A 27,555-nucleotide genomic window follows, 5' to 3' on the forward strand; every position below is an offset into this window, starting at 1 on the left:
CTATTGGATATTATAATTTATGTTTTGAAGTTTTTAATGCTAATCAATAATTCAAGGAAAAATGGTAATTTTATATTCTTTCAAAGAACCTTATAAGTTAGCTAATTATTTCATTATATAACTAGCTAATGAACTAGTTAGCTAACTACAGTCGTGTCTGCGTAGTAGGACCGTCGTCAAAAAAACTTCTCCGCGGTAAAACGGCTTAAGAATAAGGAAAATTGCCTCCAGAGTGGGACAATTAGTATCCTGCTTTTCCAATAGTACTAATTGTCCCACTCTGGAGGCAAATTTCCTTATTCTGAAGCCGTTTTACCGCGGAGAAGTTTTTTTGACGACGGTCCTACTACGCAGACACGACTGTATTTCAATAACTAAGAAAATAACTAAGTTAATTCATCTAACTTATTAGTTGTCTAAATAACTACCTAGTTGATTAGCTAACAAAGAGACTAACTAATTAATTATCTATCTATCTAACTAACTAACTAACTGGAAAGCTATTTTCATAACTTACTAATAATCTAGATAAGTTACAGGCAAAATAACTAATTATCTAGCAAGAAGATTAAATTTTTTCAAATTCTTTTTTTTTATAATGTCACTGAGAGCATGAAAATGAATGAAAAATATTATTTTAGTCGTTACATATAAGTACTTAGTTAATTATTTATCTAGAGCTAGTCAGATAGATCCTACATACTGGATTATCTAGTATCTGACTAGTTCTTGATAAATAATTAACTAAATACTTATAACGACTAAAAAAATTTTTCATTCATTTCTAGGAGATCTGTCACAAAATCAAAAAGAACTTGAAAAATATTTTAAATACCTACATCGAAAAATTTTCAAAAGTCGGAAATCAGTGGGAAAAAATTAAAAGCCACGCCTCCATTGCAAGTCCATAATCTTCTTTTAAAATGCGTCAAGCATATGCTTCAGTGAAGCTACTGAGCAGCAAGAAAAAGCTCAAAATTTGAAAGCTTTGATTTTTTATTGATCCGTCTTCATGCCCAGAAAATATTTTTCAAATGTTTTAATTAAAATTATTATTTTGATGTTGGAATTTCAGGAGCAGTTTCAAGGCCATGTACAGAGCTGCAGTTCGTAGGAAAAGACAGTATTTTCACCGCATGGCATCAAGAGGGCGTCATTGATGGAGCGGCATTGCCAGAAGAACGATGGATTGTAGGATGGGAAGAGTCGTGGGAGTTGATCTATGGTGCAATCAGGTGGAGGCCCATAGCCATCGTGATCTCCATTTCCTCCACCACCACCTCCACCTCCACCGCCACCACCGCCGCCATTACCATTTCCGTTATCAGTACACGGAGGGCACGGGGTGGTCGTTGTTTCCGTTGGACATGGCGGACAGGCGGTTGTTGTTGTTGTAATAGGCGGACAAGGGGGGCATTCGTCTAGTGGGAGGGATCCAACTGATTGAGGATCTCCGAAGAAGACCACAAAAGCCAGCAAAGCCACAAAACCTTTCAAAGTAAAAAAAAAAAGAATTTTATCACGACATTTCGAAGCTTATGCGTATGCTTCATCAGGCACATAATTCTGAGGAATTTTATTTAAATTCAAAACCAAACAACCACAAAAATAACGTTCACTTAATTGATTATTTTAATCACTATCACAAATTATTAAACGAAATAGACGAGGAAAAATTTTCCAAAAATATTCGAAAAGTTTAGCTACAAAACCACCTCACCTTTCATCCTCACTACTTAAGCACCAACCAACAAATAGTGCCTTCTTTCCGGAACTTTTGCCAATTTATACAAAAGCAGTGCAATTAGAATGTCATCGGTCTTCCGCATTGAAAATAAATCTATATCGTCGTCACTCCATCAGATTACAAGAAAATTCAAAGTACTTCTTTTTTCATTAAATAGCGACAAATTCCGAGAATTTCTCCCACGAAATTCAGCATTGAAAGTTCTTCCCAGCATGATGGATGAGCCATGTCGATAAGATATTGGATTTTTTTTGTGTGTATAGATTTTGGTTTTGGGGCGTTTACTTGTGAAAATTGTGAAAAGGTCTTCAACAAATCAGTGCTGAGTTCCAAGAAAACCAAGAAATTGTATAGATATTCGTATTTTCCGTCAAAAATGAGCTTTTTCCACAGAAAATTCTTCTGTGAGGAAATTCCTAAAGATTTTTTTTCCTGGAAAATATTTCAGAACGATTTCCTCTTTAAAGGGAAATTGAACTGAACTAATTAATTAAACAATCTATTGACATTTCTGGCTTTCATATTGAATTGAATTCTTTTTTTTTCCGAGAGGATACAAGAAGTTAGGAGTTTGTTCACTTTTATTTCGCGTTATAATCTCATCAAATCCGCTAAATAAAAGTTTTTAGGTGGACGATAAAATGAAAATTCAAGGAATGTTTCTTAAAGAATACTCAAGAATGTAACAGAACAAAAATGAACAGACTCCTTTGAGCGTAGATTGAAAAATTCGCATGATTTTTTTTTCTTTTCTAATGAATGAATGAATGAATGAATGAATGAATGAATGAATAATGGTTTATTATATCCAAGAGATACATGGTTATCTATAATAGGACTATATATTACATTTTATGTATATAAATTTTAATAGTAAAATTTAAGTAAATAAAAAGTAAAAGTAAAGTTTAAATAAATAGTATAAATTTTAATCTCCAGAAAGAAAGAATAAACTAATTAGGTAATTTCACAATTAGGAATTTCGTTTTAGACTTAAGTTTGAGTATCTAAACAACCCCCAAAATTCAAGTTTTTGCTAAAAATTACATTTAAAAAAAAAGAACAAAGAATTTTCCAACGTTTTTAAAAACATTAAAAGTTAAAGGAAAAATGAAGAAACTATAAAAAAAAAGTATCAGACGTTAGAAAAGATTCGCCAAACGTAATGAAATGTTAAAAGTTGTAAAAGAAACGTTAAACATTGTCTGATTTTTACGATTTTCGTGTTTAAACTTTCCCTATGGAAATTCTAAGCTGCTCCTGTGTTGCTCTTAACAACTAAACTTTATTATAGCCTTTCAACTGAAAAGCTTTGAAATTTCTTTCGGAATCTAATCTTAAAAATTTCCTACATAAATGAAAAGACATGGAAAGTTATTTCTGATCAATTTTTTATTGAGAAGAATAGGCTGTAAGGCAAGAAAAGAAAAATGTAAGTATAAAAGGTATAAAAGAGAAAAATTATTTATATCTCTCCTCTCACTTTTCCTGTATTAATTTGTGTATGGAAAATGCGCAAAATGAGCTCTTATTTTAAACCCCAATTCTTCATTTACTTCAGGCGCTTTTCCTGGCTTTTCCGGAGCTTTTCCAGTAGACAATGCAAACTGAAAAACAAGTATAACTTTTTTTTAAAATCTTCTATTCTCTCTACATTACGAAATTTTTCATTTAGCAGGGATTCTAGGAGTTTCCGGCGGAAAATTTTCACTGATTTTCCAACGGATTTCGTGTCTGTTCAGCTATGCATTTCTACACCGTTGGTCCGATCGCGATGAAATTTGGTACAGAGGCTCCCTATATCAGGCGGTTTCGAGTGGCCGTATTCATTTGCTCCCCGAAGCCTCCCTTTTTAGCGCCCCCATATAAAATTCATGTTTTTTTGACTACTTTTTGAATTTGGCGCCCTTTTTGGTACATTTTGTTGAAGAGAAAATGAGATGGGTGCATTTCACCGCTATCCATCTCCCTCACACATTCAGTTTTTCGTAGTTTTCTCGCGTTTTCCACCGAATTTTCCGGGGAAATTGTGTTTTTTGTGACCAGGAAAACACTTTTGAATTTTTGGCATCAAAAACTCCAAAAGTCACGAAAATCCATTTCCGGGAAAAAAGTGCGTGTAAAATCCCCAACCGTCAAAATTTCTGCCAACCCCTAATTCGACACGAAGGAGCTCCTTGGGGGCCCCGGAGCACCCGTAAGTGCCCAAGGAGTCCCAAAAATGCGGTTTATGCCAACAAATTAAGTGAAAAACAAGGAAATCCCGAATTTTGTCGAAATGCAAAAAAAAAGTTCGTTAAAGTTCAAACTTTATTATTTGAACCAGACACCACAAAACGCAGAGTGAGACGAAAATATTTTTCCTCATGCCATCTCGCTTAATGCTTGGAAAGCCAATGTGTCTCGGATAACTTCCACAGGTTGGAAAGTTCACTGGAAAGCAGACACGTATTTTGACGTTTATTGTGAAATCAAAATAAAATTCATGCTCTATTTTCTCGCGCTTTTTCACCAATTTCCCAAAGGTGTGAAGGAAAATTGTACGTATGAGCGCGAAGGGTGAATGGCGTAGGATCAAATTACAGTGAAGTTTGTAAAATATTTCATTTCTTTCCATTAGAATTGAACGTGTGAAGTTTGCCTGGGTGAGGTCCTGCCAAAGTGGCGCGAAAAGGCGACGGGATGCGTCGATCTCAGGGCTACAGCTACCAACCGCTGCCCCAGAGTGCTCCCTCTACGAGTCACGATGCCCTCGAGGAGGAGAATGAGCGCATGGCGGAGGAGTTGAAGGGAAAAATTGGAGCACTCAAAACCCTCACGATTGACATTGGGAATGAGGTGAGGCATCAGGATCGCCTCCTGGCCGGCATGGATGACGACATGGAGTCTACTTTTGGTGTCCTGAAGAACACCATGGGCCGCGTACTGCGCCTCGGCAAGGGCGGGCATCGAAACTACATGTGCTACATGTTCCTCTTTGTTCTGGGCATCCTCCTGCTCCTCTATGTTGTCCTGAAGTTCAGATGAGGCTCCTCCGCAGCTTGAAATTCCCCCATAGAGGAATAATATGTATATGAAACATTTCCTTCTTTTTTTTGAACCCTCTTCCGGAGGGGGTGGGAGTATTTTAAAGTTTCCTGTTTGAAGCATTTTGGATTGGAAAATAATAAATTGATGGATATTGAAAAGTTTTATGATGTTTCTTTTAATTTTCAGTTTGAAAGACAAATTAGAGGCTGAAAGACTTGAAATTTTGGTTTAAAATAAGATTAAGGGCAAGTTTCCTGCCGACGCTCCTGTAAGGAATTCTTGTCTATAGGCTAACATTGCTAATTAATCAATCCAATCATTTAAGTCTTCTTTCTAATCTTAATAAAGTCCTTTTTCTCTTAAAAAATGAGCCTAATTTCATCAAAATCGATCCATTTAAAAGGAAAATAATTCTTTGAGAACATTTCTTTTATAATTCAAAAAATTCTGAAAAGGGCTCTCAATTGAAAAATCCCAAATAAAAGCCAAGTCTTATGATTTATAAAGCCCATTTTATTAAATATTCTGCATTAAAATTTCTTTACAATTCACAAAATATACATATAAAGCTCCCCCTTAAAGCTATGCGCATTTAATGCTTCGGAATTGTATCGAAAATTGGTAAAGAAATGCAATTCCCATAGTAGAGACATTCATAGATGCCATGCCAGATGCTAAAGGAAGAATCTTCCACGAAATTCTGCATGTGAAGTTGTTGAGCAATATTCAAAAATAACTTTCCTTCATTCATGGCAAATTTATTCCATTTCACATTGAGAAGAGAATCATTCACAGGTGTAGGATTCCTGAAAAAGGAAATTAAAAACAAAGCTAAGTGTCAAAAAAATTAGAAAAGTGAAAGAAAAGGGCAGAAAAACTAAACAAGAGTCCTAAAAGAAAAAAACCACTAAGAATGCTGAAAGTACATTATAAAAAACGTCAAACGTTAGAAAAAAGGATTAGATGTTTGAATAAATGTCAAATCTTGTAAAAGAAATGTCAAAAATTAATCTTCAAACGATAAAAATTACGTCAACCGTTAAAAGAACAACTTCAAACTTCTGAAACGACAAATATTACAAATCATCAAACGTTAGCAAGAGAATCTTATAATTGAAAGAGAAGCGTCAAACGTTAAAGAATATATGAAACGTTAGAAAAAAAACTTCAGGTATTAAAACGAAATTGAAATGTCTAAAGAAGTTAAACCTTAGAAAAGTTTTACCTAGCTTTTGAGACGTCAAACGTTAAAAAGTAATCATATATTGGATCATCTTATATTTCGACAGAATTTTAACCTTAACACTTGGAGGACCCAACATTTGGCACAACGCGGAGGATCAAATTGGTAATAAGTACCAGCTGATAAAATATGCTCAATAATTAATTATTAATCAGTTTAATGAACAAGGATCGAAAGTTTCACTAATTCTCAATCTCCTTCAAGCATTCCTACACCGAATTACTAAATATTTAATTTAGAAAATCGTCACTGAAAAAAAATTACGTAGAATCGATGCAAAATTGCCAATTGAAACGACTTTTTTAGCTACAATTTTACATAATTTATTATTGCGCCTGAATAATCACAAACTTTGATTCTTTAAGTAACTTTTTAATCACTTCCGGCAATAAAATTAGTCCACATTAATGATTTTTACCGAGGAAAAGTGAACAAGAGTACTTTATTTGGGAAATATGGGGAAACATAACCTCAAAACCACGGCAAAAATGTATGGGATTTTGACTGGTACTTATTACCAATTTGATCCTCCGCGTTGGATTCTGACTTTGACCTCAATTATCTTCCAAAGAAAAGACTTTTCTCGAGATTTTCTTTCTGCTATCTTAAAGTAATTAAAATTCCCTACACATAGATGCTAAATTCATCGAGATAAGTCCAATAGATTTTATTCTGTGACAATATTAAGGTTTCAATTGGTACCAATTACCAGTAAAGTCCTCCGAGTGTTAAAAATCCATGTGAAATAAACTGAAATGTATGAAAAAGCAGTCTGCGTAAATATTAGATGACCCAATATTAAAAATTAATGTCAAACGTTTAAAAAGATTTGTCAAATGATATTTTAATCAACAAAAAAATTCAAAACATCTCTTTCAAACGATTTCTGGCTAGGCCTCTGGAAAAATCTAGCGAAGATTTGCTTATAATGTATGAAGAATAAAAATATCCTGCTGAAAATCATCGATGAAGAAATCATGGTGAAGATAAAAAGCTGAAAAATTATGGAAAAAATAGAAAAATTTTAAATAAAGATTTAGCAAAATATTCGCAAAATTATGAGTATTTTCAGAAAACATCTTAAAAGAAATATTCGCGATATTGAGAATGATTCAGTCAAAAAACTCTTATTAAACTTAAAAGATGTTGTAATATTCTGACAGTGTTTTTAAATCGTTCTATTGCCTTTTTATTGCAAGCGAAATAAACGAAATAAATGATTTTTTTCCACAAAACAATCAAAAATATCTCTAAAGATGACTGGAAAAGAAAGTTTTCTTTAAATCCAACAATAAAGAAAGTAAGTATCTTCTAAAAACTTTCACGAAATTCCAAAATTCTTACAACTGATGAATTCAACCCCATTCACGACATTCTAAAAAAATTCTTTAATATAAACTACAATGCCAATAAAATTCACTCTCCAGCTAATCTTTTCAAGCACAACTATCTAACGAAAAGTTATGCCTCTAATGCTTTTTTCTCTCTGTCTTTTTCTAACAAATTTCTAATATTTGTGTAATTAATCTTTTTGCCCCTTTACAAACTTTCTTTTCATCTCAAAAAAAAAAATTTTTTACCTGAATTTAACGAAATTTGACCAGAGTCGCACCATTTGTGTGCCTAAATTTGCATTTTCTTCTGTAATTTCTTTGGCATTGTTGCTGCTTTTGCTTAATCCACCATCATCATTATTTTCCCTGAAGATAAATGGCAAATCATCACCATGGCACTCAGCATTTGGCATTGAGAATTTGTAGAGGAATGTATCGGATTTCGCTGTCTTGGAGTATTCCTCTGCGAATTTCACAACGCCATAAATTAAATCAGCCATCACGAGGATATCCGTTTGATTGGCTTCCGGGAGGGAAAAATTCAAATAATCCATGATGGTGTTGAGTTGCTTTGCATTGGGGTAGGTGTAGTCATACCCCGTGGTGTCCATAAAATTCAAATCGACAAGCTTTAGTGTCTCATGGGATGTGTAGCCAATCATGAGGGGTACATCCATTGGGGGTTTCATTTTCACCACAATCTGCGGAAGTTTCCCCGTTGGGACGAAGCACGGATAGGGCATGCCGAAGAAGGAGATTGTTATCCAAAATGGGAGATTTTTGTACAATTTTGCAGCTGTTAGGATTTCACGGAGGTAGCCTGGGTAGTTGCATGAGATACCCATTTGATTGCATAGTTTCACGAGACATTCCTGCGGGGATGGTGCGTATGCCCAGGGGTTGAGGAAGGATCCACTCATCATTATGGCTGCATGGAAGAGTCCTTCATTTGAGGGGGTGTACAGGTGGTAGGAAACTGCTGCACTTCCTGCACTCCATCCCATAAGGGTGACACGTGTTGCATCCCCACCAAAATGGCCGATGTTGTGTTGAATCCACCGAAGTGCTTCTTGTTGATCCAGCAGCCCAACATTCTCGGGGATTCCTTCGTCCACCCTGTAGAGGAATCCCATTGCCCCAAGGCGATAGTTGAGGGTGACAACTGTGATGTTGCTGGCTACAAATGCATCCGGCACATCAGCATGATCAGTGTAGCCTGATCCGAAGTTAAAGGTACCCCCGTGTATCCACACAAGCACTGCTTTGGGATTTTGTGGATCAATCCATGGTTGTGTGTAGACATTGAGGTAGAGGCAATCATCAGAGCCACCAATTGTTCTCTCCTCAAAATCATACTGCGTACAATTCCCAGCATGTTGAGTGAAATTCCAAAATTTTATCGGATAATCCTCCAAGTTTGCCCCATCGGCTACCTGGAATTCCCGCCATGGTGCAGCTATGGGTCGTGCATAGGGCACCCCGAGGAAGTGGCAGAAGCCACGAGAATAGATCCCCGTTCCCTGAGCTCCATTGTGTGGAATATGAAATTTGCACTCACCCCCACTTGATTGGCATACAACGCAACACCACAGAATTGTGATGATGAGCACTACAACTTGGATTTGCATCACGCGCGACTCTCAAGCTGCAACTGGTGTGTGGATGCTCTGTGTGATGTTTTGCGCGCGCTCTTGAAAATCTCAAGTCAGCTCTGACGGCGGGGTTGCGACCTTACACAACCATCACTTGGGGGGAAGCCGCGGAGAGCTGCGAGTGTGAATTGTGCAAAATGCGACTGCACTGGTGGTGCAATGTCGCGCGTCTCGAACGACATCAACGAAGTCACGAGCAACATCTTCACCACAATCTCCACTCTTCCCGGATCAGGCGGTCAGACGCATCAGAAGACAATGTCCCCGATGAGAAGGAAATCATTGACTCGCGGTGAATTAATCGATTTGAATGCGCTGCCGATAGAGCAGCATAGCAGAAGCATGATGGTGTGGATGTGGATACATAAAATCGCACATAGTTCAATAAATGATGGAATTTAGTTTATGGGATGGTCTTCCTGTTGTCCACAATACCCTTATTAATTGCCCCATATATCCCACATTTTAGATCATTTATTTTCCTCATTTTCCTCATTTTTCTTAGAAGAGTTTTTCATTTATTTTCTCATTGTTTAATTATTTCTTTTATTTTTCTTTTCTTTTTATGCTAAGAACAGGAATTTGTGAAATCTTAAACAATTTTGTTAAAAAAAAAAATTTAAATAAATCATTTTATTATTCAATATTTTCCTAATTTTCCTTATTTTCCTCATTTGCTTTGGAAGAGCTTTATTATTTATTTTCTTTTCGTCAATAAATTATTTTTCATTTTTCTTTTTTTTATGTTAAAAACACAAATCTATAAATTCATTAAAAAAAATGTAAAAAATTAATAAATAAAATATTTTATTTATTTAATATTTTCCTCATTTTCTTTGGAACTTTTCCATTCATTTTCTCTTCATTTAATTATTAATTTTTCACATTTCTTTTTAACCTAAAAACAAGAATTTATGAATTCTTAAAAAAAATGTACAAAATTAATTAAAAAAAAGTTTTATTTATTAATTTTCCAAATATTTTCTTGTATTTTATAATACAAAAGAAACAAATACATTTTCGCGCCTAATCAAAACTGTTTAGAGATGAAAGCATAAGATGTCAACATTAACAGAGAGAGGGAGAGAGAGAGAGAGAGAGATGTCAGAGCGTCGTCTTATGGTTTCCTATTCAATTGGAAATTTAAGTCATCTCCATTTTAAATGCCGCGAATTCCGTACGTTCCTTGAATTTTGTGCGACTTTCTTCACGTTGCTGTGCTTAAGATGGCACAAAGAGATGCCTCTCGCCATGCTGTTCGCCTCATAGAATGTGTGATGGACTCTTTCTTGGTGTTTTGTGTCCCATGGACGTCGGTAGGTCTTTACATGCGATCGCCATTTTGTCGGATTTTGCAGCGTCCTGCGATTGGTTGCTCGGGCATCATCAGCCTCAAATATGAATGGCCCGACCAAGCAAAATGAATGAAAAACGAAGTCACAGCTTCGAACAGGGCATCATAACCACATACCCATAAGTGAAGCTTCGCGCCATTTTTTTCTCTTCTTCTTAACACTTCCCATTAAGACTTCATCTACATTACGCCATTTTTACATACATATGTGTGCACGTTCTGTGATTTCATGGTATGTTAAATTGGAATCTGTGGAATTTGCTCATTGTGACACAATCAAATTCAATATTGATTAGGACAGCAGAACTAGAAGCCACGCTCTTCACCATGCTTTAGTACGCATTCAACAAGTATGGCTACCAATACATACTTTTTGGCGGGAATTTTTAGGTGTGCAAAGGAGAAGGATGGAAAATTGTGACTGGAAATTTTGCGATATGGTTAAAATATTCCCAAATTCTTTCTCTGTCATTTCCATTGTCATCCAAGTGAAATTCCCACATTTCTCACATTTAAACCTTTCAAGATTCCTCGGAATGAACGGGCAGGATAGAAGAGACATCAGCTATTGAAAATACAACATTTCTCCTTCGTACGTACATTCGTTTTGTTTGGGATTTAAAGTGCTTTTGTGGAGCGCTTCTAACGCAGTACACTGCGCCACTAGTGCTCTTCTCAACTTTACGCACCAGGCGTTCAGACTCGGTAAATCCAAGCAAAATGGCCATGATTGTACTTTGTTTAAATAGTATCCGACTTTGGGGTGTTTCTTCTTATTTGGAATCTTTTTGTAATATGGCTTGAGATGGTCTCAATTTTGCTTTCTTTACTCTTTAATTGCCTCCTGACTTCTCCTTGCATCTATTCTCTACCCAATACTGCTGATTGCTTTGGTAAATTGGCAATTGATTGCGTACCTTAACCCTCCGTATACTGTGAGGGGTATGTGACCGACCCCAGAGCTATATTTTTATTAATTACGGCTTAGTTATTAGAGGTATAGAACCAAGTTTCTGAAAATAAGTTCCTTGGTTATCTGAGAAGGTTGTGTAAAAATTTGAGGTCAATCCGATCACCAGAAAAAAAAGTTATTAACAAAAATGTAAGAAGAGGGAATTCAAATATAGGTGTAACGGTCAAATTTATTCCATTTTCTCTTCGCTTTGTCACTCTTTGTCTCTTTCTAGAAGATTCTAACCTCCAAAAACCATTGCAAAAATCATTAAAAAATTCAGTAGGAGTACCAAGGAGTCTATTAAAGCTCAGTTGACAGAATTAATTTGCTTTTATTGCGAAAAATCTATGGGGTCGCTCACCTACCCCAATAGTAATGCGAGTAAGTGTTTTGGTCACAGTATACGAACGGTTAATAAACGAGATGTGAAAGTTTGACAGGATATGAATTGAATGCAGTTTACGCCCTTTTGGTAAGTCTTGCCAACTTTAATATATAGACGAGGTGCTGTAAGTATTTATTAAGTAAAATATCTTTAATTTCTCTTTTCTCTATATAACTACGTCTACCCTCTTTGCTCGCTCACTCCACTACAATCGCTGCAATATTCGACCTCCCTTTTGCTATAGCCTGAAGATTGCTATAAAATTTGACATTAATGTTAAAAACAAGAAGGGCGGAATTTTGAAATTAATATTTCATTTTATTATTGAAACTTTAAATTCTTAACCCTTCGTACGCCATGGAAGATTTTTTTGATCTTGTTTGTGAGCATTGGGTCAAATCACCCAAACTTGCTAATTTTGTCGGATATTTTCCGAACAAACCGCTATGCTAACCTCAAAATGACAACACCAACTACGTCACGTATGTATGGCTTCAAATTGGAGAAAAAATGATTGAAGTTGGAGCTTTCAGCTCCACCACCACTGGGCTCGTGTGGCTTTCAATGAAATCCATTTGAGTGGGGGGAAATACACGCTATCGCGGTGTTATCGCATGTTTTGAAAATAAAACACGCGCCAAATTCTGTAATTGCTCAGCACATTTTTATTTTTCTATTTAATTTTCACATTTTAGAACATTTTTCCCGGGTAAATTTTCTTCACTTCTGCTGTGCTGGTGTAAATTTTGCTATTCAAGAATCCTCTCTTGAAAACCAAGCACGGGTCGTGCTTCAAAACCACCACTGTTCACCATCAAATGCTCCCCGCCCAGCTTTGGGTACAACGCAACGTGTATCCCGACCATACTTCTTCGGTACCTTCTGTGTGACAACGAGGTATCCCAGCATTGCTGGGCTCCCCATCAATATGAAGCATCGAAATGACAAGTATGCGATAAGAAGAATTTCCTCAGCTTGGTATGTGCCAAAACCATCTCGCTCTGGCACTGGCTTCTTTCTGGGCGAAAGCACCACAGCTCATGGCTATGGACGCCTGTTCAGATGCGCGAGTTATTTTCGCCGACGCGAATACTTCGCGGTCGCGATTTGACGGGTTTAATTGCCTCCCTCGCGACAAAATTAGTCATTTCGCGGCTCCATCCACTTGAGAAATTACTGAGAAATCCTTTTCGCGGGGGGATGGATTCCACCACCAAAACACCCATCCTCCATTTTTATTTCAAAATGGGGGTATTCAATCAATGCTACCAACTGTCAGCTACCCTTAAGGGGAAAAATAGAGATTCAGCTCATGGTGCTTGATGAAAAATCTCCATTTTCCTGGCAGTATTGCTCTCTGTGGTCTTACTCCATAGTTCTATGGTTGTTACAGCACCCATAAATGTGAAGAAATAAGTGGAAAGGATAAAAATCTATTAAGGGTTTTTTTTTGACAGTTGGTAACTATGGCGATATGAGGGAAATTATGGCGGCATCACACCCTCTTGTCAGACTATAAAAGCATGGTGTATGATTGCCTGGTCATTAGCGATAATGATGTCCATTAGTTTTGAATTGAAATTGAAGATCATCATCATTTATTGATTGCCATGTTCCCGCGTAAATACCATCCGGCCACTAAATTGGCGTTCTGTGGTCGTTTTGAAAATTTTGTCCCCCGTTGTGTGCCTAACTCCGTGTGGAATTACAATTGTATGGAGTCTCTCCTGTATGATTTTCGCCCGAGAATACGCTCCCAGAGTCGTCATTGATGCGCTGAATGACAATTAAGTTCACCACTACACCAGGCACTCATAAAATCCCGACGAATCCTTAACTGCCAAATGGGCAACATATACGCGGTTAGCCTACGTGCCGAAAACCGCGTAAAATCAACCCCGGTCTGACATTTGAAATCAAAATTTACCAACCAGGCGCACAGAAGTGTCATTTTCGGACATTTTTTTTTACATTTCGAATATAAATATTTAAGCTGAAAGTTTTCTCACTAAAATATATATTTTATTATAGGTTAATTTAGTTAATCTATGTCTCTAAGATGTACCAATGAGACATTCATTAAATTACACTTTGACTTTTTTTTTTTTTAACTTTCTAATGTCTAATCGTCAAATAAAGGGATGGAAGGGACATTTAAATTTCCGCGGGAAATCAAGAAAATATCATTTTCGAACGTACACGCATACATGGGCAAAAAGACAGCTGATTTGACATCTATTTGACACTGACAGAAAATTACTGTCATTGTGTGAGTGTCATCGAGATTTTTTTTATAAAGAGAAAGAAACTTTTGAGCTCCCTTTTTCTGTGTTTTATTCCCTGTAAAAAAAAATCCATAGAGTGCAAAAATAACTAATTAAAGACATTTCAGTGTGGTATCCTCGGAAGCCAAAGATTTTTAAGGTAAAGGACGAATAGTTAGTATAGCTATGTAGTTAATAAATGTGGGGGGAGGGTTGTTGCTCTACTATTGATGCTAGTTTATACATAAAATCTTGATGACTCATGATTTGACCTAACATTGAGTTTTAATTGAAGAAAAAATATCCAATTTTGCAGCATAATGTCGCGAGGATTCAACAATAATTATGGGGCCACAAGTAGTACTCACGTACCCGATGTGGTCTCATTCAGCCCCACGGAATTCATATCATTGTGCGAGAATGTGGCACACAACATTGGGTCCGTCAAGTCCGGGTGGCAGGCACTCGAGAAGACCATCAAGATTATTGGAACACAGAGAGACAATCAACAGACACGGGATAGAGTGTGAGTACATAGAGGACTTATTTTAAATAGGGTAGGATGGCATAATAAAGGTTAACTTTTAACCCTAAGTTTACCACGTATTAATCCTTCAGATCTAGGCCAACTAGATCGCGGATTATTTTCTATTTTCAATTAAATTCAAATTCAAACATTCAAGATCATTTATTTCTTTCAACTTTATATTTTTGAATATTTTTTCGATTCAATCGTTTTCGAAATAAACGAATCATTTATCCTTAAATTAAGAAAAAATATTCTTTTTGCCTTAAAAAAATTCGTTGGAAAAGATTCTGAGTTATTTTTGTACGTTTTCAAGAGTTTAGAATGATTGTAAAATAGAATTTTGTTATTAAGCTGTCCAAAGATTAAAAATCATTCACAATTTTACATTTAATAAACTGATGTAAAATCGTAAAATCTAACTCCAACCTCCCCTAAACTTTGATTTTTCTTTATCACACGTGAATGTTTATGTGATTAAATCAAGGCTAATTACGAAATTATTAATAAAAATGATATCAAACTTTATGACAAATTAATGTTTTTTTTTTGTGATTTAGAAACGCAAAAAAATTAAATTTTTATTTTTTCAATGAAAATTATTTTCTTGATTATTTCATTTTATTTTATGTATTATTTCGCAGAACTTTCCAAAAGGTCGCGTTCTTTGAAAAGAAAAATAAAAATAAATAATTTTCCTCATGTTTCATCCGCTGTCTCGTGAAACAATTTTATGATGTTTCATGTTTAGTGGAACTTCTTTGTTTCTTATGTTTGCGGATTTTTTTTCTTTATGTTTGGAACTGTTTTTCCTAGTTCTGAAAAAAATGAATTCTTCGCATTTATCCATATTGATTTCACGTTTCCCAAAATCCCTGAAACAAATTTTAATTTTTTTCTGTATCTTAACCCTTTCGCATCCTACGTGAAACATAAAAACATTGAAACATGCGCTCTTCTATCGCGATATTTATTCTATGAATGCTCTCAGAGGACATTTTTCAAGAAAAACGTCTTCTTCGACTTCTTTTGCGTGAATTTCATGTATTTCTAACGAGGAAAAACAACTGAATTCATAAAAAATAGGAAAACAAAATGTTTCATATTTGGGTCTACGTATGACCCAAATAACGCAAAAGGGTTAATATATTTTTTTTAACATTTCCTTTATTTTTCTCTCTCGATTTTTTTACAGGCACCAAGTGCAAATGTCAACAAATCAAAAGGTCACAGCTACGAGTAAGGATCTTCAGCGTCTTGCCGCCATTGTGCGTGGTGGGGATAAACAGCAGAAGCTGCAGGTGGAGAAGCTAACGTCGGACTTTAAGATTGTCGTTGAGAAGTATTCAAATAGTCAGCAGCAGATTGCGACAAAAATGAAGGCTTCCCTCCTTATGAATGCCTCCCAAATGGACGACCTGGAGGGTGGTGGCAGTGGTGGTGTGGAGGCGCAACAGCTTCTGCAGGCACAACGGACGCAACAGGCGCAGCTGCAGTTTGAGCAGGAGATCCTCGTTGAGCGTGAGACGCGTGTGCGTGAAATTGAATCCGCTGTGTTGGATGTGAATCAAATAATGCGCGACCTCAATGTTCTGGTGAGTCAGCAGGGTGAGGTGGTGGACACCATTGAGGGGAGCATTGAGAATACGCGGGGGAATGTGGAGGAGGGTACAAGTGAGCTAATGAAGGCGGCTGAGAGTCAGGCAAAGTACCGCAAAAAGGTGCTCATCCTCCTCATAATTGCTGTGATAATAGGCTTAATTGTTACGGGAATCATTGTTGCACGGCTCAAGAGTTAATTTTATTTTTCTTTCCTCTTTTTTTATAATTACTCTTTTTTAAAAAATATATATAATCGTTTTTTTTTGTAATACAATCGCTTCTTTATTTTCCTTCATTGTTCTCCATGGTGAGAGTGTGCGAAAAGAGATAAAATACAAACATAAAAGAAACAAAAAGAGAAAGAAAATTCTTTACATAAACACAATTTTTCTATAAAATGATAAGAAAAAATAAAATTCTTACAAATAGCGAGGGAGCGATGAGAAAACTTAAAATATTATAAAATAATTTATATTTTTATTTGCAAAAAAGAGAAGGAAAGAAAGTTGCATTGTATTTTTTGCGTTTTGTAACAAAATCATTTTCCTTTCTATTGAAAACAAATCATAAAGAAAAAAGTTTTTTTTTTAGAAGAAAAAAAAATGTTCAGAAAAAAAGAAAAAATTCCAAATGAGGAGAAACTCATAAAAATAAAAAAAAACAACATTTAATTATGATAAAAAATGATAATAGGAAGGATAATGAAGTATAATAATTAATTAAAAATGTATTTACGAATATATTTACTCACAATTAAAATATTGATATAGCAAAAGTTTTTTTTTCATTTAATATTTAAATGATTATAAATAATTTCGCAATTAGTGGCGTGGAAGGGCGTTATGTGCGCGTGGGTACGGCTGCGTGCATATTTGGTGGATTCTGGAGCGATTGGCGGCTCTTAATGCGCGTCTGGAGGGTCTGGAGTAATCCACTGAGGACATCATGGTTGGGGATTTTCTTTGCAAAGAGTAGTCGCTTCACGGAGTCATCGTACGTCAAAAGGGCCACCATATTCTGCAGCAGGAAGCCCTGGCAGTACTCCATTAATTTATTTGCATTGTACACCTGCAAAAAAACCAATTAAACATTGATTTGACGCAGAAAATTTTAAGATTTTTTTATAAGCTTAGAAAGATTCATCAAAAAATGAAAATTTTAGTGATTCTTCTGATACTTGGTCAAACTGTTCTTGAGTTCATTAGGCGCGAGGGGGGGGGGTAAAACCCCCAAACCCCCCCCTCCCTCGCTACGCCCCTGAATGACGTCATTATTATGTTTTTCGCGACTTTCAATCCCTTCAATGCATGAAGAGGATCTTCAATGTGATTGAATCCACCGTGATTGAGCATTTGTTGACACAATTAAAATGTTTATTGGCTAATTAAATGCTCTCTTCATGAACTTTATGCTTAATGCGTTGAGAGAACATTTAATTAGCCAGTAAAAAAATTGAATTGGGCCAACATATGCTCAATCATGTTGGAATCAATCAGATTGATTAAATATTGATCAATAATCTTCTAAATTAATTGAATTAGTCAATCGATTAATTAGTTATTGACCGTAAATTGATTAATCTCAGATCAAATCTAATTGCTCAATATTTGATCATTTATGCAACTTAAACTGACTTAATATCGACACTATTTATATGTATATTGAGTCAATTTTAACTCAATCAATTTTTGATCGTGAATTGATCAAATATTTGTCAAATATTGTTCTTCAAAACTCTTCATTACCGGTCGGTCAAATTATGCTCAATTATTGGTCAATCATAAGATTTTTGTCACTGTCACTCATTTTTTTCTATGTGATTTCGGTCAATTAATGATTATAATAGATAGAACACGGGAAAGACCTTATTTTTTTTTTACTTTCTCACTTTATTTATATGTGTGACGTTTCGAGGGCATGGGTTTCTCTCTTCTTCGGGCAATGAAATGGCGGGAAAATAACGTCAAAACAAAAATCTATCAATACACAGAACACAAAGTCTATCGACATCAATTCAATGCAAAATGCAAATAAGTTTTTTCTATTTTTAGTTTTCTCTTTCCTAATAAGCTTCATTAGAAGCTAAATCCACTGTAAAACTTTTTTTAAACAATGAAATTGAGCTATTTATCAGTTCAAACAATGCTCAACTTTTACTCAATCTTCTCTTAATCAGTTGATTGATTGATTGAGTCAACTGATTTTAGTGATTGCTCATTAATTGAGCAATTATTATCTATTAATCAGATTAACCCTTGGATGATTTTGCTGGACAAAGTGGCTAATTCGACTTTTTTCAAGCGCCACAGAATTAAAATCTACTTATCCTTTTGAGAGAAAATCAAGGTTAAAGTTTTGAGGTTAGAAACATCGATCCTCCAAGTGTTAAGGGGGGTCTCTTTTGAGAGCTCGTGAAATTAAATATTTAAATTTTTCTTGGGGTTTTTCTTAAACTCGGTTTTCAAGTGTTGGTGACATTTAAAGACTTATCATTAAAGAGTAAGAAAATCACTTTCCGCCATCTTAGATGCGACGCCATCTTGAGATTTTCCTCAAAACACAAAGGTAGGTTTTTCTCAGGATCTACTGGATGGATTTTGATGGGGTCAAAAGCAAATGAAAGAGGAAATACCAGTGCAAATTTTGATGTACCAGAATTTTGAATTTCCACTCTGGGGCTGAGAAAAGTGGAAAAATGTGACTTTTTTCAGATATTTTTGACTTTTTTCCACTTTTCTCAGCCCCAAAATGGAAATTCAAAATTCTGGTACATGAAAATCTGCACGGGTATGTCTTCTTTCATTTGCTTTTGACCCCATCAAAATCCATCCAGTAGATCCTGAGAAAAACCTACCTTTGTGTTTTAGGGCAGTTCTGCGGAAAAGTCGGAAAATCACAAGATGGCGTCGCACCTAAAATGGCGAAAAGTGATTTTCTTACGCTTCAATAACTAGGCTACAAATGTAACCATCATCGGATATCCAAGTTTAAGAAAAACCCCAAGAAAATGACAACATTAAAAATGTGTAAATTCTAACAGATTTCCCAAGAGACCCCCCTTAAACAAACAATTGGACATTTATCGTCTCAATCAGATTGATCAATAATTGATTATCAATTGAGCAAATTTTCTTTACTGGAATATTCAAATTTATCACATTCGAATTATTCTAACGTTTTTCACATTACGTGTCCAATTTTTTCACTGATTAATACCCCCTTAATGTCCCAAAATCATTTTATCAAACACTTTGTGAATACTCTTCCACCTACCTTTGCGTGAATGTACATCGCCACAACGTTATCAATGTCAATCATTGTTGAGCATTTTGCTTCTGTGTACCGCAGAAGATCGTCCAATTGGAAGAAGCTCGCAGCTGCCATTAGCTCCAAAATATCATCCGGTACAACGTCTAATGTGCTACAACCGCCCGAATAGAGAAACAACATCACCAACTCAAAAATATGGTAGCGAATATCATTTATCTGGACCGTGGGGGTATTCCCTTCAACGAGCTTAGAGCTCAGCATATTCTGGAACCTTGGGGATGCCGTCACCAGAACAATCTTATGGCCATAGAAGATTTTTCCTTCAACTCTGTAAATTCATTTTAATTTTTTTATAAATATCTCAGTGATTTTTAAAGGATGAAATCTCACCTGAATGTAACATCACTCAATTCGGGATTATTGACAAATTTCGGATCGATTCGACTTCCATTCCCAGGTTGCATTACGGGCTCCTTGATGGCTTTTATGGACTCCCAGCCGAAGCATGTGGCAAAAATATCTGCCAGAAGGAGTGTTGTGCCCTCCTTCTACGAAAAAAAATCATTTTTTTTTTAAATATTATCCCAAAATCTTCACAAAAAAAACGTTGAAATTTTAAAAGAAAAAAAAAAAGAAAATCTTACTTTGCTGTAGCGAAAGATATTAAAGAGCAACGGGAGGCATTCTGTGACAAATTGCGAACTGTAGTCATCCGGGCAAACCTGCAGGAAGTCCTGCAAGAGCTGATCAATGACTGCATCGAGACGCAATTCATGTGCCGCTGCAAGGGCATGCATCCAGCAATGAAGTGTCCAAGGAACGCCCAAAGTTCGCAATTCCACTGTGATGTCTGCAAAAACAAAATTAAAAAGTAATTTTCGTGTGAAAACTATTTTTCATTAACACATTTAAGTCTTATTGACGCCCTAAGACGTTTACTTGTATATTCTCATTTTTACGCTGTAAAAAATTGTCTTAAAGCGCTTGCTAAACTCATACCCAGCTTGTAATGATTGTTATACTTTAATTACATTAAATTTTTATAATTAATTAGAGAAAATATGAGGTAATTAAGACAGTTTTTTTTATAAATTTAAATCAGGAGGATTTCTAGAAGTCAGGAAATTTTATCTAAATACTTCATTTTGCTTTATTTTGCCTAGAAATATGAGTTTTCGAGCTCTTACTGAATCCTTCTTTTCTTATAAATATTGATATACAAATGTAGGCCAGCCGGGTAAACAATTTCGACAACTTCAAGAATTTATTACATGTAGTACACAAAAAAGTTCCCAAAGAACATACCGACTCTGAATGTCTCAATAAAATTATTCTGGATTTAAAAAGGAATTTTAGGAATTTATGGACCAGCCGGGTAGTTCTTTTCAAGCTGGCTGTTTTATTACATTTTGCGTAAAATACAATTTTTAGTCTAATAACGATCTACATCTTTTCCTCTTTAACATAAAAAAAATGATTTATTGCAAACTATGGACCAGCCGGGTATTTTTTCGACAGCACTCAGAGTATTTTATTACTTTACACGTAAAATACAATTTTGACGTAAAGTAACGACCCAGAACTTTTCGATAAAAAATTAATATAAAAGAAAAAAATTGTAACAAACTATGAACCAACTGGGTAATTTTATTACACTTGGCGTAAAATACAAATTAAGAGTATAAAAATCTCAAATGTTCTGAAAAGAAAGTCATGATTCATGAATTTATTTTGAACAAACTGTAGACCAGCCGGATTAAACATTATTGACATCATTTTATTACACTTGGCGTAAAAAAATATTTCAGAGTATAATACCGCTCTTTAATGTGATAAAAGAAAATTAAAAAAAAAAACTCACCAAGATGATTATTCTCAGCACTGTGATACATGGCCTCTTGGAGACTCTTAATTTGGGTCTTATTGAGTGCTGGTGCTGCATCAGTCGTGTGATTCCTCTCACCGGCTGTACGTGCTGTACTATCCCCCTCAGCTAGCATCTCCTCGAGCGAGAGAACTTCCCTATTCCCTGGCGATAGGGGGTGTGAGAGCAACTTCCGCAGCGTCACCCTCTGACCATGCGCCGCGGCAACGGATATTGCACTGTAGCACCCACGCTGGGCACTTCCGGAGAAGCACAGGGAGTCCTTTTGCTGCGTCGAGAGGAATGTGTGTGCTCCATGTGCCAGTAGAAGGGCTACAATGTCCAAACATCCAGCCCCACTGGCCACCTGGAGTGGAGTCAGGGTACACTTGTCCTCACTCAGCCTCGCACCACCCTCAACGTGCGCTCCACGTTCAAGCAAAATTCGCACGGCCTGAAAAGCGACATGAAGGGAAAAAATATTCGAAGATTTTGAACGTTCTTCCACTATCGCATTAACTGATAAGACTTGAAAATTGATTGATTGAGATGAATTAAAAAATTAATAAATTGATAAGACGTTAAATGTGATTTAATCTCAAATTATTTGCTTGAGAGAGAAATGATTAGAAAATGATATTGAGCGAAAGGGAGCAGTCGTGGCCGAGCGGTTAAGGCGTCTGACTAGAAATCAGATTCCCTCTGGGAGCGTAGGTTCGAATCCTACCGACTGCGGGTCATTCAATATTTTTTTCTTCGACTATTCCTCTTTGATTGAAGTTTTTTTTTATTTAATTTATTTTTTTTATAATAAGTTTCTCGCGTTCTCAAAAAAAAGTTAAAGATTTTTTTAAATTGATAATTTCAAATAAAATTATTATTCAAATTTTTTTAAATAAATTTATATTTTGAATCAAAAATAATTTGTTATTTCAAACAATTTAAAAAACTTATAAAGAAGTTTTTTCTCCATTTTCCCATATTTTATTGGAAAAATTACCCCATATTGGACTCATTTACCCTACATATTAAAATATCGTGATTTTTCATTTAAATAAAAAAGATTAATTTTACCTGAAAATTCCCTTTGCACGCCGCAAAGGTAACCGCTGTCCAATGCTGCGTTTCCGGATGAATGGCCGGACAGTGACCGGGAACTTCAATATTGGGATCAGCTCCGGTATCGAGGATAGCCTGTAGGGTGGCTTCGTCATTTCTAATGGCGGCAATCATGAGTGGCGTGAGTCCTTGATGATTGAGCGTATCATATCGACTCGATGAGGGCAGCAATGAGCTGGCCTGGAGGAAGAGTTCCGGTCGACCCGTCATGATGAGCCGGAAAGCCAGGGCCAGGGTTGCACGTCGACCACATTCCGTTGGATCTTCCTGCTGTGGTGTGCTGTTGGCACTTCCGGGCACAAGACGCTTCGTGGGTAATTCCTCTTCACCGAGAATTGGTCTCGGTGGGCAGTCAACACCAGGCAGGAGGAGCCGTGCTGCCTGCATAATGTCATCCTTGTCAATTAGCAGGGCATGTCGGTATTCGGCATGACTCGTTGTTACACGCAGCCACTCAACGAGGGGCGGAAGAACAACGTAGGCACGTTCGTAGCACAACTCCTGGACACCATTGGTACCACCTGAGCTTCCCCCGGCTGTGGTTGAGTCACTATGCTCCAGCTGAGAGCAACGCATGAAGTAGAAGAGTGCCTTAAGGGCACCATGAGACAAGCTGACATGATGCAGCTTCTGCTGTGCCCTCAAGACAAGATCCCGCAATTCCTGCAGACTTCCCACGCATGTGGTTAGGAGGCAGGGTTCGAGTGCTTGATTGTGCTGTTGCTGCTGCTGCTGTTGCGTACTATTCACGGATCCAGATCCAATTGACGACTGACTAGCCCATCGGGGCATAGTTAGTGCCCCCGAGGCAATACGCCCGGCATTGAGGTGCGAATAGGGCTGCAGGAGACCCCACAAATCTCCGGAACTTGCAATTGCATGCTCAAGCCCCGTGGCTGTGAGGGGAATTGCCGTATCAGGTGGTAAGCTCTGAATGAGAATCTCCTCGAGGAGATTCTCCATGCCAGCCGTGAGGTAAACAGCTGCATATTCATGCACAAAGCGCCCCAAACGTGCATCCGCCATCCATCGATGGAACCTCCCCACGGGCAATTGCAAACCCGCACGGGAGGATTTGCTCTGTTTCAGTGCCCCATCCCCGGGCACGGCGAACATCGTGGCCGCCCTGAGGCATGCCTTAATGCACGAATCCGCAAGGGCAGGACAGAGGACAATTTTGAACGCCCCCGCAACTTCGTGCTTCGAGCACAGGCCCAGAGCACACGAGAGACGCTGAATTTCCCGCGCAACACGCACAAGAGCACGCTGAAGGAGGTATCCCAACCGCGGAACTGCCTCAATGCTAATCCTCTCAGCATTCTCACGGCATCTCCCAGCACGGATAACACGGAGAATGCAGTGCTGACTCCACGGCGGGTACTGCAGCTCCACAAGACGATTGTGGGAGTCAACCCAGACAAATTCATCAGCACTGGTAACGTTGGTATTCACCGTCTCCAGCGAGGAGTACCGCCCAAGGCGACGTGCTGGCTCTGAACTCTCAGATCCCGCACTCAAACTACTGTACGTGGATGTGCTTGTCTGTGATCGCATTGTTAGCTGCTGAATTGCCTGTTTTATATCCTCCAAGCCACTTCCGCCCCATGGAACTTTAGCCGGTGTTGCTCTATGTCGGGATCTTTGGAAGGGATTTCAAAACAATTCCTCTTAAAGAAAGTTATCAAAAAAAAATCCCTGAAAAGCTTAGAAAACTCAGAAGGAAAACTCACCGAGAGTGATTTGTACTTGCTCTGGATCTCGTACTGCGACTTGTTACCCCAGCCGCTAGTCTATCCTCCGGCAATGGCCCGAGGGTTGCATTGCAATTCCCACCGGGTGAGCTACTTCCATGCCCCGTATCGGACATACTTGCATGTCCCGAGGAGCGATTCTCATCTGATGATGAATGGCACTCAGCCACACGCTGCAAACCACGCAAATCATGAGCATGATGCGTCCGGAGGGCATTTCCCTTTGCCTGCTGTTGCTGTTGATGCTGACTCTGTGCCTGCGTACCCTGCCATTGCTGCTGATTCGCATTCCCGGAAGAGGGGTTTGTGGCTTTAGTTGCCGGACGACTGAGTTGGGGTACTTTGTTGTGACTATCGAGGGCAGAACTCAGCATTGGTGGATGATATTTGACGGGGGTACTCTGAACTGTTAGTTTTGTAGGGCCTACAAGATCAAACATTATTGTTACAAATCTAGGAATTCTAGCAGTTCTAGAAATTCTAGGAAATCTAGGAATTTTCAAAGATCTACAAAACCTAAGAATTCTGATGTTCTTGGAAGTCTAAGAATTCTAAAAGTACTAGAAATTCAAATACTGAAATTCTGTAAAATCTACAAAATCTTGGGGATTTAAAAGTCCCAGGAATTCAAATCTGGAAAATCAAGAATATTATGGAAACCTAGGAATTCTAGAAGGTCATAAAATTCTAGGAAATCTAAGATTTTAGATGATCTAGAAACTTTGGGAATTCCAAAAATTGCAGGAAAACCTAGATTTCTAGAAGTTTTAGTAGGGAATGTAAAAAAAATCTAGGATTTCCAGAAGTTTGAGAAAATATCGGATTCCTATAAGTTTTAGGAAATCTAGGAATTAAAGAAGATCTAGGAACTTAAAACTAGGAATTCTAGGACGTTAGACAATTCTATAAATTCTATGTTTAAGAATCCTTGAAGTTCCAGAAATTCAATTCAAAACAGTTTAGGAAATCTAGGAATTTTCAGAGATCTAGGAAATCCAAGAATTCTATAAGTTTGAGAACTTCAAATCTAGAAATTCGAGAAATTGTAAGAAAACTAAGAATTCCAAAAGTTCTAGGAATTCTAGTTCCAAGAACTTTAGCAATCCCAGAAGCTCATGAAAATTCTACAACTTCTAGGAATTCCAGAGAATCCAAGCTTAAATCCTCAACATCTTACCAGCTAGTGATCTATGAGGAATTGCTTTGCAATTCCCTGATGTCACCTTCCCCGGTCCTGTGTCGCGTTCGGGCACCATAGTGGTCACAACTTTGCTAGCTGCTGCCATTTGAGATTGTCGTGCGGGTCCTGAGATGGCCAGCGTGGTGTCCATGTAGGAATTCCCCCCAACACCATCCTCACGCTTACTTGAGCTGCTGAACTCATTGCTGGCTGGCGTGGAGAGGTCATTGGCAGGAGAAGCTGCAGTCTTTCGGTACTGATCCGCCGTTGGTCGCGAAGCAATCTCCTTCGGGACACGTAGGGCAGGTGATACAATGGCAGGACTCTGTATGGGGACACTGTGTGCTGGGTAGGAGACAGGGGCCGCGCTAGATGATGCAGCACTCCCAGAAGGTCTGAAAAGGAAGCGGCATCATCTTTTCATTTGAACCATTTGAAGAATAAATCGAAAGAAAAACAAAAGACTTCAATGCTATGGAAGAAACGAACCTGATTGATTTTTCAACAAAAATATTTTAGTTTATGTCAATAAATTTAATTTTTTAAACATTTTATTTTAGTTGTGCTTCTTTCTTTGAAAGTGCTTCGATTGGAGCATAACTTTCAAAAACTGTGAAAAATGCTTGACGAAAAATCATAAGGCAAAAAAAATACGAAGAACATAAAAAACATAAGAAACAGAAAAATCCTTAAAAATAAATCAATAATTCAATGCTTAAAATGATAATAAAGTCAAAACGTCGCTAGAAAGCTTAAAAATTTGTCTCAAAGTGGAGTAAGATAGATTTGATTGGATTTATTTCAACACCAATCATGTAGTTTTTATTCAATGAAATGCGCCAAAGTGATTAAAGGTCTTTTGCCATAAGTTTTCCGATATTTCTTGCAATTTTCCCGTACATTACGTAAGAGAAACAAATTTTCATTAACAAAAATTATTTTAAAAAAAAACCTCTTTGCTAATCCCTTGAAAAATTACCTTTTAATTGAGCTTTCCCCGAAAGAAAAATCACCTTTTTTCTCGCTCTAAAATTATGATGACTCTATCCAATGAACTTTTGGAACTTTTTCAGCGTGAGAATCTTTCCTATTTGTCATACAAACATCATTGTGATGCTTGTGCTTCCCATAGCTCTTCTCGAATTGTTAATTTCATTTTGAAAATCATGAATTCGCAATTTTATCTTCATCAAAATCACCAACTTACATTAAATTTTCAATTTTAGCGGAAATAGAGACGATGTTTGAATTATTTTTGAGAGTTTTTTTTACAGCTCGGGCATTCGAGGAATCTTTTTCGTTTTTTTCTTTCTTTCTTTTTTTCATTAAATGAGTTTATTTATTTAAGGGTCTCCTTTCCATTTTGCTCCATTTGAAAGATGAATCTAAAGGACACAGAAGAGATTGCATTGAACGGATATCTTAGAAATATTTTAGAACGGATTAAGAAAATGATTTAAAGGTAAATAGAGGAATGTGGGATAATTTGAGCATTCCATTGATTCTCAGGCTAAAAAAAACGTTAATTTCTCTCTCAAAAATTTGTTGTAACTAAAGATTTGTAGGTTGTTTTTCCTACAAAGGTGTTAAAGATTTTTTAATTGAATAAATGATAAAATTATCCTATGTTTCCATGAACCAGGCTCAATTATCAATTTTTTATTGCAAATGATTTTAAAAAAATATGAGCAGAAAATTAAGAGATTATACTGACCGAAGCTATGAATATATGCTTTATGTCAAAAAAAATTGATAAAGAAATAAAGTAGAAGCATATGCGCATTTTTGATTTGATTTCTTTTACAATCAACTGATCTTTTTCGACTTTTTTTTTGGATTTATCGAAATATGAAATATCCGATTTTTTTTACTTTTCTCAAACATTTTATTTTGAATATTTTTAATGGGTAGAGATATATGAATGAAGCATATGCGTTATAACTTCGAAAAAAATTATTTTTTAACAAAATAAACCAACATATTGTACAAAAAAGGGGTATGTAACTGTCTTTTTTCGTATCTAGAAAATGTTGATGCTATGCATATGCTCTATGCAGTTTATATATTAAAGAGTGAGATAAAATAGATAGGGGCGTGGTCTATTCATTTTCTTGTATAATCATCGTTTCTTAGCTCAGAAAAAAATATTAAAGTTTTCTGGAACATTTTTGAAACTTTAAAAGATTTTCTTTAATGCATCTCAACCACTTTATGAGAAACTCAAAATGAATAAACTCCTTCACTGCACAATCCTTGTAAAATAGTTATCAATTATTTAT

General features: G+C 36.7%; 4 protein-coding genes and 1 non-coding gene across 5 annotated transcripts in view; 3 read left to right on the forward strand and 2 right to left on the reverse strand.

The window, feature by feature from the left end:
* Positions 1-4,170: 4,170 nt before the first annotated feature.
* On the forward strand, positions 4,171-4,938 carry LOC129795929 (BET1 homolog). The gene is made up of 2 exons (XM_055837482.1): positions 4,171-4,287; positions 4,368-4,938. Exon 2 carries the CDS (start codon positions 4,430-4,432, stop codon positions 4,772-4,774), a length of 345 nt encoding a protein of 114 aa, XP_055693457.1. The 5' UTR covers positions 4,171-4,287; positions 4,368-4,429; the 3' UTR covers positions 4,775-4,938.
* A 331-nt stretch (positions 4,939-5,269) lies between these two features.
* LOC129795927 (para-nitrobenzyl esterase-like) lies at positions 5,270-9,133 on the reverse strand. The gene is made up of 2 exons (XM_055837479.1): positions 7,601-9,133; positions 5,270-5,583 (listed from the first exon to the last, which is right to left on the reverse strand). The coding sequence occupies exons 1-2, from the start codon at positions 8,980-8,982 to the stop codon at positions 5,370-5,372; spliced, it is 1,596 nt and encodes a 531-aa protein (XP_055693454.1). The 5' UTR covers positions 8,983-9,133; the 3' UTR covers positions 5,270-5,369.
* Positions 9,134-13,955: 4,822 nt separating this feature from the next.
* LOC129795931 (syntaxin-12) lies at positions 13,956-16,867 on the forward strand. Its single transcript, XM_055837484.1, has 3 exons — positions 13,956-14,124; positions 14,281-14,490; positions 15,686-16,867. Exons 2-3 carry the CDS (start codon positions 14,285-14,287, stop codon positions 16,287-16,289), a joined length of 810 nt encoding a protein of 269 aa, XP_055693459.1. The 5' UTR covers positions 13,956-14,124; positions 14,281-14,284; the 3' UTR covers positions 16,290-16,867.
* Positions 16,349-27,555, reverse strand: part of LOC129795930 (ankyrin repeat and BTB/POZ domain-containing protein 2) — a 33,390-nt gene continuing 22,183 nt past the window's right edge. The window contains exons 3-10 of the mRNA XM_055837483.1: positions 25,274-25,671; positions 24,076-24,520; positions 22,301-23,984; positions 21,224-21,680; positions 20,007-20,212; positions 19,753-19,910; positions 19,366-19,690; positions 16,349-17,160 (exon numbers count right to left, since the gene is read on the reverse strand). Coding sequence (XP_055693458.1) covers positions 16,933-17,160; positions 19,366-19,690; positions 19,753-19,910; positions 20,007-20,212; positions 21,224-21,680; positions 22,301-23,984; positions 24,076-24,520; positions 25,274-25,671 — 3,901 coding nt within the window. The 3' untranslated portion in view covers positions 16,349-16,932. The remainder of the gene's footprint in view (positions 17,161-19,365; positions 19,691-19,752; positions 19,911-20,006; positions 20,213-21,223; positions 21,681-22,300; positions 23,985-24,075; positions 24,521-25,273; positions 25,672-27,555) is intronic.
* On the forward strand, positions 21,880-21,961 carry Trnas-aga (transfer RNA serine (anticodon AGA)). Its single transcript has one exon. It is a non-coding gene; the product is annotated as a tRNA-Ser (tRNA).

The sequence above is a fragment of the Lutzomyia longipalpis genome, chromosome 4, assembly GCF_024334085.1.
Source record: "Lutzomyia longipalpis isolate SR_M1_2022 chromosome 4, ASM2433408v1".
Lineage (NCBI taxonomy): Eukaryota > Metazoa > Arthropoda > Insecta > Diptera > Psychodidae > Lutzomyia > Lutzomyia longipalpis.